The sequence below is a fragment of the Peromyscus maniculatus genome, chromosome 6 (assembly GCF_049852395.1).
Source record: "Peromyscus maniculatus bairdii isolate BWxNUB_F1_BW_parent chromosome 6, HU_Pman_BW_mat_3.1, whole genome shotgun sequence".
Classification (NCBI taxonomy): Eukaryota; Metazoa; Chordata; class Mammalia; order Rodentia; family Cricetidae; genus Peromyscus; species Peromyscus maniculatus.
In genome coordinates, this window is record NC_134857.1 from 1752411 (window position 1) to 1766112 (window position 13702).

Genomic DNA, 13702 nt, shown 5'->3' on the forward strand with positions numbered 1-13702 from the left:
CCACCAGAAAAGTAGTATACAGGAAATACAGGAAGTAGGTACATCTAATATCACTGCACCTACTTTTTTTTTTTCACTTCGAATTTTTTTTCTTTATTAAGAAATTTTCTACTCACTCCACATACCATCCACAGATCGCCCCCCCCCCCCACCAGCCCTCTTTCCCAAGCCATCCTGCATCCCCACATCCCCCAAATTGAGGTCTTCCATGGGGAGTCAGCAAAGCCCAGCACACTGAGCCTAGGCAGGTCCAAGCCCCTTCCCACTGCACCAAGGCTATGTAAAACGTCACATTGCAGGCACCATAGACCAGGGACAGATCACGATACCCCTGCCTGGGTGTCCCCCAAACAGTTTGAGCCAAACAACTGTCTTCCGTATCCAGAGGGCCTAGTCCAGTCGCATGGGGGCTCCACAGCCACCAGTCCACAGTTCATGGGCTTCCACTAGTGCGGCCAGTCATCTCTGCACGCCCTCCCATCATGATCTTGACGTCCCTCGCCTACAGAATTCCTCCTCTCTCTCATCAATTGGATTCCCAGAGCTCAGCCTGGTGCCTGGCTGTGGATCTCTGCAGTGCCTCCATCAGTCACTGGACAAAAGCTCTATGATGACAGCTAGGTTATTTGCTAGACCGGTCACCAGATTAGACCAGTCAAGGCACCCTCTGGACCACTGCCAGCAGATCAAGGTGGAGTCATCCTTGTGGATTCCTGAGAGCCTCCCCAGAACCCTGCCTCTTCCTATTCCTCATCTATCATGGTATCTTCCTCCCTACCCTCCCACTCTGTCCCTGTTCCAGCTCTACCCTCCCAATTCCCTGTGTTCTCATCCCCACTCCTCACCCTCTGCCACCCCCCCACACCCAGTCTGCTCATGTAGATCTCATCCACTTCTCCTTTGCAGGGTCATCCATGTGTCCCTCCTAGAGTCTTTCCCTGTTAGCTAGCCTCTCTCAAGTTGTGGGTTGCAGTCTGGCCATCCCTTCTCCCACATCTAGTATCCACTTATGAGTGAGTATATACTATGTTTGTCCTTCTGAATCTGGGTTACTTCACTCAAGATATTTTCTAGTTCCATCCATTTGCTTGCAAATTTCATGATATTATTGTTTTTTACTGCTGAGTAGTAAGTACTCCACTGCATATACGTGCCACATTTTTGTAATCCACTCTTCAGTTGAGGGGGATCTAGGTTGTTTCCAGGTTCTGGCTATTACGAATAATGCTGATATGAACATAGTTGAGCATGTGTCCTTGTGGTATGATTGAGCACTCCTTGAGTATATGCCCAAGAGTGGTATAACTGGGTCTTGTGGAAGCCTTATTCCCAATTTTCTGAGAAACCACCACACTGATTTCCAGAGTGGCTATACAAGTTTTCATGTGCACCAACAGTAGAGGAGTGTTCCCCTTGCTCCACATCCTCTCCAACATAAGCTGTCTTCAGTGTTTTTGATCTTAGCCATTCTGATAGGTGTAAGATGGTATCTCAGAATCATTTTGATTTGCATTTCCCTGGTGACTAAGGATGTTGAGCAATTCCTTAAATGCCTTTCAGCCACTTGAGAATTCTCTGTTAAGCTCTGTAGCCCATTTTTTAATTGGATTGTTCAGTATTTTTAAGTCTAATTTTTTGAGTTCTTTATGTATTTTGGAGATCAGCCCTCTGTCAGATGTGGGGTTGGTGAAGATCTTTTCCCATTCTGTAGGCTGTCGTTTTGTCTTATTGACCATGTCCTTTGCTCTACAAAAGCTTCTCAGTTTCAGGAGGTCCCATTTATTAATTGTTGCTCTCAGTGCTACTGGTGTTATATTTAGGAAGTGATCTCCGGTGCCAATGTGTTCCAGACTACTTCCTACTTTCTCTTCTATCAAGTTCAGTGTAACTGGATTTATGTTGAGGTCTTTGATCCACTTGGACTTGAGTTTTGTGCATGGCGACAGATATGGATCTATTTGCAATCTTCTGCATGTTGACATCCAGTTATGCCAGCACCATTTGTTGAAGATGTTTTCTTTTTTCCATGTGCCCGTACTTTTAAAAGCATGCTTTTAAACAGTTTCCAAAGGGCTAGAGAGATGGTTGAGAAGGTGTTTGCTACCCAAAAAAGAAGATTCTACTCTGGATCTCTAGCACTTACATAAATGCCAGATGGGCTTGTAACCTCAACACTACAAAGGAGGACATAACAGATGAAGGCCCAAAACTTGCTACCCAGCATATTAGTCAAAATGGCACACTCCAGATTCAGTGAGAGGGAAATAAATAGACAGATAGACACAGACAGACAGACAGACAAAAATAAAGTAAGATATCTTGAGATCAACCCCTGGCATTCACACTTGTACACAAGTGAGCACACCCCCATCTCCACATACATTTGTATATACATGCACACACATCCACAAAAGAAAACATTTGAAATAGTTAAGTAAATAGTCTTCAAATACTCTCTTTTCCATGTGTCAGCTGCAATGTGTAAACAGAAGAAGCCACAATTGTCTAGCTCTGTCGGTAACCCACACAACAGAGGTAGTTTTGCACCAGGGGACATTTATTAGTAAGCTCATTTAATCAAAATATAAACTATATCAATATGGCCAAAACTCCTATCTGTGAATGCTGTGTTACAAATTCATTTCACTAAAAAATTATTTTTAACATCCAGAATCCACAGAGTAATTGTGGTGTTATGGATGTACCACAGCCCTCCACCCTCCAAAGTTTGGGTCAGTATATAGTCCAGTAACTATATTGTCTACTGAGGAAGACTAAAATGATACTCTGTCTTTTGTCTCAGCTCTGACTCAGAGGTAATGCAGGACAGATGTGGTACAGTACAAACTTTAGCTCTGGGGCCAGAAGGAGGGGATTTGAACCCAACTCCACAAGGAGACAGTCTCAGGCAAATTTCTTAACATGTCTGGTGTTCTTGTTCCTTGATGCAGCATAAGTAGAATCTTACCAGAAAGAACTAGTTTCTTCAAGTATTCAAAATCAGTCTAGGTAAGAGATGCATAGCTGTATAAATTCCTCACTAAGAACAATGGTTCTGTTTTCTCTGTCAGTGTGACAGCAACCTCAAGAGAACATAACTACCACAAATAAACAATGAGAATCAACTACATACTTAATTTAATGTAAACTGAATTCCATTGGTAAAACACAGAATCAAATTATAATTACATTATTTTTAAGATTTGTTTTTCTGTATATGTGTATTTTGCCTGCATATATGTAGAGACACAATCTAAGTGACTGATGCTAGTGGAAGCCAGAAGGAAAAACAGTGATTGTGAGCCACCACGTGGGTGCTGAGAACAGAATCCAAGTCATCTTATAAGAGCAGCAAATACTCTTACCCTCTGAGCAGTCCCTTTGGCCCTTACTTAAACTTTATTAATTGAATAAGAGACAGTTACAGATTTGAAGAACAGGTATAGATTTCCACTAGAAAGAACTCCAATATCACTAATGAAATTCTCCAGTTACTATGATTTAAATGACTTATTTTCCTAACTGGAAATTAACTTCCTTGTTTACACCCTGCTGCTCTACTTAAAATGCAACTTTTTTTTAAAGAAATTAAAGTTTAAAAACCAAGATTTCATTTAAATCCACTGTCTTTTCTAATCATTCAACACTACTCAGCCCCAATAAGATGAGACTAGTTCATAATTCCAGCCAACAATGACAACTACTTCCTGTATCACTGTTTCAACACATTCTGATGATAACCTGCTTTAACAGCAACAGTGCTGTCAAGTATTTCATGGAATATTCAACTTTCCCACACTGAGACCATTTCATTTGCTAAAAAGGGGTAAGGGGTAAATAAACCAGTCACACACTTATGAGCCCAGCAATTAAGAGTAAAACAGGAGGATCATGAGATGGAGGCCAGCCTGGGCTACCTAGTGAGATCCTCAATCAGGGAAAGGATGGTGCACAGAAGAAGGGAATAGATACCTTGAAAGGTATGAGAGGATATAAAAATCTAAAGGATAGATGCACGTTTGTTCATTCTTACAAATGTGTGCATGTGATGTGGTCTGAACTACCTTTTTACTGTGGTGATAAAGCATCAAGACCAAGACAACTTCATAAAAGAAAGCGCTTAATTTGGGGGCTCCAGGGGGTTAGAGTCCATGACCATCATGATGAGGAGCACAGCAGCAGGCATGGCAGCCACTGTGCTGGAAAAGTGTCTGAGAGCTCACACTGATCCATAAGCACAAGGCAGAGAACGAGCTAGCTGGGAATGGTGTGGCTCTTGAAACCTCAAAGCCCACTCCCATGACACACTTCCTCCAACAAGTCCACACCTCCTAATCCTTCCTAAACAGTTCTAACAACTGGGGACCAAGCATTCAAATATATAAGACTATGGGGGGTGTTCTCATTCAAACCACCATACATGTATAAGCATCTAATACATAAAACTGATTCTCAACATTATATTCTTTGATTTTGCTCTGTTTTTCAATGTTCATTAAATGGTTACTGTTTTGTTCTGAAAACAGTTTCCTGTTTTCAAAGGAGGTAGAGGGATGATGCCAAAACACAAGCTTGGAATATAAACAAAAGAAAACATTTTAAACTCAAGATTACAACTAGAAAATTGTTTTGAATTCTTACACATGCATTCCACAAATTATCACTAAGGTGGTATTAAATTATCAAAAGGTACTTTTATCAAAGCAAATTTGGGTCCGACTTTTATCAGCAATCAATCTAACTCAAAATTCTATTGGAGGATGGGTGAGACACTATACTCACCCTTCAGTAAGAGCTATTTAAAATTCTTGGTATTAACAGGACTTTGTTTTTACTAGGCTGAATGTGATTTAAACATACAATCAAGTTCTTTTCTTGAATTATCATTAATTGAAAATTATATCTTGAGCTACCTGCAGTGGCACAAACCTAAAGTACTCAAAAGGAGGAGGCAGGAGCAAGTCAGCCTTGGGCTACAAAGAGTAAAACTGCTTCAAAACACAGATAAATAAAAACACCCAGAGATGGCTTGGTGGTTAAGAGGACTTGCTACTCTTCTAGAGGACCTGGGTTCAGTTCCCAGTACCCACAGGGCATCTCAGAACCATCTGCAATTCCAGTTTCAAGGAACCCTATTCTTTCTTCTGGCCTCAGCAGGCACCAGGCACAGGCATACACATGATGCACAAACATACACACAGCAAATTCTCATACACGTTAAAAATAAAATAAAAAACATTCTATTTGTAGATAATTAACAAAGAGACCCACAACAAGCCAAGGTGCAGAAAATACAAGACTGCAGAATGTTCAGCCATAAAATGGGACACATATACTGAGTCCTCTCCTCCGAAGACTCAGAGATCATTGTGGGAGAGGGGGCAGAAAGAGTGTAAGAGCCAAGACAGTGGAGACAAGGAAACAGTGTCTTCTGGATGTGAACTAACTGTCACTGTGACAGCATGCACAAGACCTGTACAAGAACAAGCCAGACCAAATCCCAGCAGAGAGAAGAGAGTTGGGCACAAAACCCCACCTCTAGACCCTGCTAGCTGCTAGGAGGGGAAGAGTCAATTTTATCTAAGAGTATAGACACTGGTTAATCAATCTTGCTCCAGTAGAAGGCTATACATCCAAGGACATGTGAGCAGCACAAATTAGTCTTGATAGATTTACAAAAAAAAATATAAAGTTAGGTAGATAGGCAAAGAGGCTTAGGTCTGAGAAGAGTTGGTAGAGGGGAGGTAAATATGGCTGAGACATACTGTATTTAATTCTCAAATAATTAACAACAAAAAAATTTTTCCCAAGTTATCAAATTGCTAAGACAGTTTAGAAAATGCTGATACCAAAAATGTAAAATGATCTGTACTAGTGTTTCAATGGAAAGTACTACTCTTAAGATTTCTCTGACTTATATAAGATATGAATATTGAGTCTAAAGACATCCAGACTATTTTTTTTCTGTCAGCCACTGACTCTTATTTCAACATTTTACTGTCTTTAACATCAAACTATGACTCAATGTGGACACAGTTCTTTATCTTGCTGAAATATTTCTGGGGATTATTTATCAATAAAAAATTAATTTTTATACATTTTTAATTATGAAGTGCTGACATGTTCATACTGGAATATTCTTCAGTGGCAAAGAGAAAAAAACTGTATTTCTTAGCTACTCACAACAAGCTGTAAGTGCCCTGACTTAACTGCAAGTAAAGATGAAATACACTGCTAAGTATTCATCAGTTATGATTGCTTCACTTCAAATGTAGGGTTACTTAACTCCAGGGCACCAGAGTCCCTTGTACATAAATTATAGTCACCCATTTAACTTACACCATTATATATAGTGTATCACTACTCATTTAACATATGTGGTTATCGTGGCTAGAAATGGGAGTACCAGTAGGTGCAAAACCCTGGTTTCTCTCTCTCTCTCTCTCTCTCTCTCTCTCTCTCTCTCTCTCTTTTTTAAAGATTGTATTTATTATGTATACAGTATTCTGCCTGCATGTATGCCTGCAGGCCAGAAAAGGGCACCGGATCTCATTACAGATGGTTGTGAGCCACCATGAGGTTGCTGGGAATTGAACTTGGGACCTCTGGAAGAGCAGCCAGTACTCTTAAACTTCTGAGCCATCTCTCCAGCCCAAAACCCTGGTTTCTATCCCAAACACAAAGGAGAAATTTTCCAGTATCTATAGGCTATGGTAGATGGATCATAAATTCAAGGCCAACCTGGACTACATAGTAAGATCTTGTCTCAAACAGACTAATGTGCTACAAGTATAACATATACTGTTAGATTTTAAAGATTTGATCTAGAAAAAAAGCTGGGGGCGGGGATAAAATACCTCACTAGTAACTTTTTATAACTATGTATTAAAATAGTATTACATATAATGGGTTAATAAAATTTGTAAGAATCCATTTCTCCATCTGTTTAGAAAACCCAAATTGAACATGTTTATACCTCTCTTTTTATTTTAAAAGATCTATTTATGTTTTGCTAGCATGTATGTCTGTGTACCACATTTGTGCCTAATGTTCATCAAGGTCAAAAGAGGGCTTTGGATTCAATGGAACTAGAGTAATGGATGGCTGTGATCTATCTCATGGGTGCTGGAAACCAAAGCTGGGTTGGGTCTCTGCAAGGACTCTTGACCACTGAACCATCTCTCCAGCCCCCTCACTACATTTCCTTTGGGCAGCTCTGAGCTACAAAGTCACTAAAGAAAAGAGCCAAACCTCAGTGCCAAGTCCATTTCCTGAGCCTGAAGCACAGCTCCCAAAAGAGGCTGGACCTGGATGGTATCACCAGCTCTCACACCCACGTTCTTCTGTGCCATTTCACTCAGGCCAACCTTGCCTCCAGGAAATCCTGCAACTGGCCAGGCTGTATAAACCTACTCAGAGAAATAAAATAACTATGTCAGAAAATCAGTACATATAATACCATCAATTTATAAAGAAAAGAATGTTAAGCATATCTAATACACAAAACACAATCATTATTCCCAAACAATATCTGACACAATCTGTAGTGGGATAAACTGCAGTTAAAAAAATATAATTAAACCCTATAAGTTCACAAATTACTTTTAATGACTATTACAACTTCTGTGAAGATCAGGAAGGCGCTCATAGTGAGATGATGAAAGGCAGATTTTAAAAAAAGACAAAAACATTAATAGATGGTAAGTAAGAAGGAGAAAAATATTAAAAGCAAGATAACTTGTAATGAATGCAGCCTCACACTTCCTATCCATGATACACTGCAAAACAGTGTAAGAGTCTCTTTAATACCTGGATTTTAGGGCTGGAGAGATGGCTCAGTCTGTAAGGTGCTTTCTCTGCAAGCATGAGGACCTGGGTTCAACCTCCAGAACCCAAGAAAAAAAAGCCAGGTGTGGTGGCTCACACATGTAATCTCAGTGCTGAGGAGGCAGAGATAGCTGGTTCCTGGGGCACACAAGCCAAACAGCATAGACTAATCTATGAGTTCCAGGCCAAATGACAGACCCTGTCTCAAAAAGTGAGGTGGGGGAGGGGACCTAAGAAACATGTGAGGTCCCTACATACATATGAACACATGTACACACATCCCCATAAAAGAACACAAAAACATTCTCCATGGATGAAAATGGGGGGGGGGGGGGCACTATATCACGGGCAGGAACCGGCAACAAGGAGAGAGCCAAGCTGCTAAAAATCTAGGAAAAGCTCTCATCTTGGAGTCTTCAAATCCCACGACATCAGGGAGAAATACAGCCAAACCCAGTGAGAAGTATTTGTGTGACGGGCAGGTGCTCATCTTACCTCAAGATCACATTTCTGCACAGAAATGTTGTTAACAACTGATTAGAAGAAACAAAGCTTAAAGGGACATATGCTACTTCCTCCCTGTTTAAAAAAAAAAAAAGCGCCGGGCGGTGGTGGCGCACGCCTTTAATCCCAGCACTCGGGAGGCAGAGGCAGGTGGATCTCTGTGAGTTCGAGGCCAGCCTGGGCTACCAAGTGAGTTCCAGGAAAGGCGCAAAGCTACACAAGAGAAACCCTGTCTCGGAAAACCAAAAAAAAAAAAAGCAATGGCCCTTTCTCTCTGGAATTTCAGTGACTACTATGTACATGACAGTCTTATTTTTCTGAAGATTTATTACTTTAATTATGTATATGTGTATATGTGTGGTGTTAGGGTATGTGCACATGTGCTGGTGTCCACAGAAGCCAGAGGCATCAGGGTCCCCTGGAGCTAGAGTTATAGGCAACTGTGAGCTGCCCGATGTGGGTGCTGGGAACCAAACTCAGATCCTTTGGAAGAACAGTGCACATTCTTAACTGCTGAGCCATGTCTCTAGTACCCATTCGACTGTCTTTAAAAGTACTTTTTTTCTGGAGTCGGCAAGATGGTTCAACAAGTGAAGATACTTGCCACCAAGACTGTCGACCTGAGTTTGACTCCTGAAATGGACATCATGGAAGGAAAGAACCAATTTCTGATTCACACACACTAACTGTTCACCAACTTGTATTCAAAGTTAAAACCAGAATGACTTCCAATGCTTCTAGTAAATGGATAAAGAATTTTTTACCTCCTGCTTTCCATCCAAACTGGTAAGGAGCACTGGTCGACCTATGCAAATGTTTGCAGACTTCATAGTATTAAGTCCAAGATGAACAAGGGAATTCTGGAATGTCTTGGGAACTTTGCCATCTACTATAAAAGGAGAGAGAATTTATTTTATACTATTTTACAACAGAAATTCAGACACTTTTAGGGTAAATGAAAATCCTATACTCATGTAACCGTACCAACGAATTTATCATATCCTGAAGAAATCTTTTTTAAACGAACATAAAACCAAACCTTTTGGAATGTTTACGGACAATGTGTGAGTATAACCTACAAAGTTTAAAGTAAAGACAAGAGATCTCTTGGTTTATTAAGAACATACTGTGACTGGGGTTTATTAGCTCAGAGTAAAGCTAGCATACTTCCCTAGCATGGCCAAGGCCTTGGGTTCTGTCCTCAGCATTGTCAAAAACAAACACAATTACAAAATCTAACTACACTTCCAATAGTCTCTGCACTTTCTGCTGAAAGATTCTGAGTCAGCTACTAGGTTTCAAAGACAACTGGAACATTTATCTGGCTTTAGAGGCTTGTTTCCACTTCAGAACCACATAATCCAGGATTTCAAAACCTTCCCTAAAAAACCTCCCTGTTAATGGAGATCAGGTACAAATTTTCATCCCAGTCCTTGTTTCTCAATATACCACCATTATACAGTTCTCTGCTTATAACATCCAAAGCTCCACAGGCTGTCCACAGAATTCTACCAGTCCTCATTTCTCCACATTTAGTGTGTGTGCATGCATGTTTAGAGAATCCATTCTTTCCTTTATACCATGCAAGTTCCAAGGATGAGATTCATACTCACAGCAGTAGGCACTTAGAGCAGCTAGTCACATTACCTTCACATCAAAAGGAAGCAATGAATGCATACAAGAGCTTACTGTTCTCTACTCTGACTGTGGATGTAATGTGGCTAGTTCTCTCAAGGGCCTGCCACTGTGACTTCCTACAACAATGAACTAGAACCTGAAACTGTGAGCCATAATAAATCGCTTTCTCGGGGTATTTTCTCACAGCAATGGAAAGGAAACTGAGACAGCCCCCCATGCATCATGGGTATGCATCACTACACTGTAACTCTGGGTTATGTGCCTTACTCAATCAGGAAGAAGCTTGATACCTTTTGGCTACTCTGGACCAGTGAGCTCTAAGGAGACACCTGTCTCTAGCTCCCAATTACCGAGTTACAAGACACATCCAACCACACTGGGCATATAAAATCGGTGCTGGGGATTCAAACTCAGGTCCTCATGCCTGCAAAGCAAATGCTCTTACCCACTGAACAATCTTACCTGCCTCCATACCCAGCTTTTTACATGGGTGCTTGATATCTGAACCCTGAACCTTATGTCTGTGCCACAAGACCTTCATCCAAAGTCATTTCACCAGCCCATAAAGTCAATTTCAAACAACCATCCACCCTTGCTCCATTGCTTCATGGAGTTTATAATCTAGGACAAGTTAGCCAACAAGTACTGAATAACTGTATAGTTACAAACTAAGACTATACAACAACAAAATGATTGAGACCTAGCAACACCTATTCTGTGTAATCTAACCTAATTTGGAAAAATTACAGAATGCTACTCAAAGAAAGTGCTGTTAAAATTCAGGTGTGGAGGAAGAGAAAGAAATAACTAAATGTGAAGAAGAGATATTATTTTTCTGAACAGAAAAAGCATGCACAGATGTTGTGGATAGATAGGAGTATGATGCATCCTTCAGAGACTTTTTAAGAGTGATGAGAGACAAAAAGAGTTGCTTAAGAAAGGCAAAAACCATGCAGGGCAGGCAGTGTACTGCATCAAGATACCAGTCATAACCCTGAAAGCAATGGAAGGAAGCCTATGGGAAAGAACAGTAGTATCACCATAGGATTTTCATTTTAAAAGATCATTCTGACCATAAAGTAGAAAAGAGTAAGAGAACAAAATTGCAAGCAGGGAAATCAAACAAAGGCCATTGTAGCAGTTCCGGTGAGAGGTGATGGGGTCTGCATTTGAAACGGAAACAGTGGAAATGCTGTAAGAAGGAAGACAGAAACTATCTGGATACAAGATTCGGTAATGGTACAGATATAGATGTGACAATGAACCATTATGCCTAACCCCTAGATTTCTAATTTGTTTGTTGTTGTTTGAGACAGGAGCTTCCCTGTGTGGCCCTGGCTATCCTGGAACTCACTCTGTAGCCCAGGCTGGCCGCAAACACACAGATTCTCCTGTCTCTGCCTCCTGAGTGCTGGAATTAGAGGCATGCGCCACCACCCAGCAGTTTCTGAATTTCTTAAGAACTAAAGTTTGTATTACTGAAAGAAGTAGACTCAGGAAGTTGATTCTACAGTGACTTTGAAAAATTAAAGGGAAGAGGTAATGAACAATACTATTCAAGATATAGTCTACAAACTACTTGTTACAAGTTCACAATAAGGTTAAGTACCAAAAAAGAAAAAAAAAAAAATCTTAGAAACTTTTACTGCAAGGAGATAAAATTTTGTTGTCTATGAACCCAGTATTTTGGTTTTTAAATTTATTTTTCTAATTGCACTAACTATTTTACAAAACTGTCGATATGTGACCCCTTGGCCTTTTTTGTTTGTTTGCTTGTTTGTTTGTTTGAGACAGGGTTTCTCTGTGTGGCTTTGGAGCCTGTCCTGGAACTCACTCTGTAGACCAGGCTGGCCTCCAACTCAGAGATCTGCCTGCCTCTGCCTCCAGAGTGCTGGGATTAAAAGCATGCATCACCACACCGGCCCGCTTGGCCACAGGAAGTGTTTGAGAAATTCTGGTATAACACACTTAATCAAGACTTAGAAACAGTATGTTTTACAAAAAATAATCAAAATTGAAGATGATATAAATGAGAAACTTAGCTTTGTATATTCTTGCCATAAATTATATTTAGGGGAAAAAAGAGGTTATCAGACGAAGAATTAAGAAACTTCAATATTTCAGAATCATATGGAAGAGGGTAAACCTGCAAAGAAAATGGTTACCAATGCACGTGGAGAAAAAATCATCAAAGTCTAGTGATAAAGTAAGTAGTGACATGCTTAAGAAAAGATAACAAATGCCAAAGGCTATGGGCATCAAAAGGCAAGTACTGAAAACCATCGACTGGATTTGCCAATAGAGATGAGCTGTGACCACTACAAAGCAGTTCCCAAGAGACGATGGCATGCAAGTCAAATAGGACTGGGGTGTGTGACTGTCAAATCACACACTCCATTTAATGAGTAGGCAATGGAAAGGTGTAGAGAGGGTGGTGGCAGGAAGAAATGGTGAAACTTTTGCAGTGTTTTGAGATAGAAGAAAAATGAATACATGTAAATGGCAGTAGGAAGGATCTACTTGAAAAGAGGTTGAATCTGCAGAACAGAACAGGCTGTATTTTGATTTCTAGGTCAGAATAAAAAACGCTAACGCTAAAATTGTCTTTAAAGTCTTATTGGACATAAAAAACCAGTAGGTCAAAACAATTACACATCAAGCATGCTAAAAGACTTACCAAGTAAATGACTTTTCAGAGGTTAAGTCTGTCACCCAAGCCAATAAAACTCATCTAAGACAACGGCTCTGGAATCGAATAGATCTGAACTCAAACATGGATTCTGCCACCTGGTCGCTGTGTAACTCAGATGGCACTCCGTTAGCTTTCTCTACTCGGTAAAACGGGCATCATTACGTACCCGCCCATCACCACTTCTACGAAAACTAGACGAGCTATACATGTGACAAGGCTAACTGACTATTAGCACTAGTGTGCAATTAACCACTAGCCGTAACTACATCTCTGGACCTCTGTGGTCAATGAAAACGCCTTTCCTTCCTAAAGCCACAACGCTGTCTGTCTGGCAGCACGGATTCACCGTCAAAAATCGATATTTAGCGTTTTAGCGCAAGCTAGGCCTGCTGGGCACCGCTAAAGAGTAAATCTTCAAAGAGCCAAGGCCATCTCCAGTGCGGCCATAACTCCGGTGGTCGTCTTGCTTGGCCCAGGGACTCAATGCCCAACACTGCCAGGGAATGTGAAGAAAGAATAAACAGTAAAGGGAAACCTCGGAGCCTTCTGCAGGGGTCGGAGCCGCCGGCGCGCCTGGGTCCCGGGGCTGCCGTGTCACGCCCACCTCCACTCGCCGCACCCCCCTCGGGCGCCCCAGCCTCGGCGCTGCCCGCGCGTGCCTCACCTTTCTCAAGGAAGTTGGTGACCACCAGCATCCCCGGCGCCGCCACGGCCGGCCGGGCGAGAGGGGCCGGAGTCCCCGAGCGAGACGCAGCAGCAGACAGCGAGGGCGAGGTGCCCTCCGCGCCCTCTTTCTGCCGCTTTCTGTTCTTCTTGGAAGACATGACTGCAGGCTATCGGAAGAAGGCAGACCCAAAGCCGGCTCAACGTGCGCGGCTCGGGGAGAAAACTTCCGGGTCACAGGTCAGCGGCGCGGGGCGCGCGCCGTAATGCTCCACGTAGAGCGCAGCCCGAGAGCCCGGGTCGGTTAGCGAGGGGCTCTCAGGCCGCTTTCGTTCAAGGAGTCTGGGCGTGGCCTGGGAACCTCCGTTTACGTTATGA

General features: G+C 41.7%; 1 protein-coding gene across 7 annotated transcripts in view; it reads right to left on the minus strand.

Moving 5' to 3' along the window:
• Afg2a (AAA ATPase AFG2A) overlaps nucleotides 1–13606 on the minus strand; it is a 177482-nt gene extending 163876 nt beyond the window's left edge. For 3 of the 7 annotated variants that reach the window (XR_013051977.1, XM_006991815.4, XM_016010047.3), the window contains exons 1-3: nucleotides 13326–13606; nucleotides 9096–9220; nucleotides 7252–7409 (exon numbers count right to left, since the gene is read on the minus strand). Coding sequence is in view for 6 of the 7 variants with exons in the window: in XM_006991815.4 (XP_006991877.1) it covers nucleotides 7252–7409; nucleotides 9096–9220; nucleotides 13326–13485 (443 nt within the window). In the remaining variant the exon portion in view is untranslated. Of the gene's footprint in view, nucleotides 1–7251; nucleotides 7410–9095; nucleotides 9221–12646; nucleotides 13274–13325 lie in introns of those variants that run through there. The other 4 variants (XM_016010045.3, XM_076573823.1, XM_042279017.2 and 1 more) reach the window with 2 other exon arrangements.
• Between the last annotated feature and the right edge of the window lie 96 nt (nucleotides 13607–13702).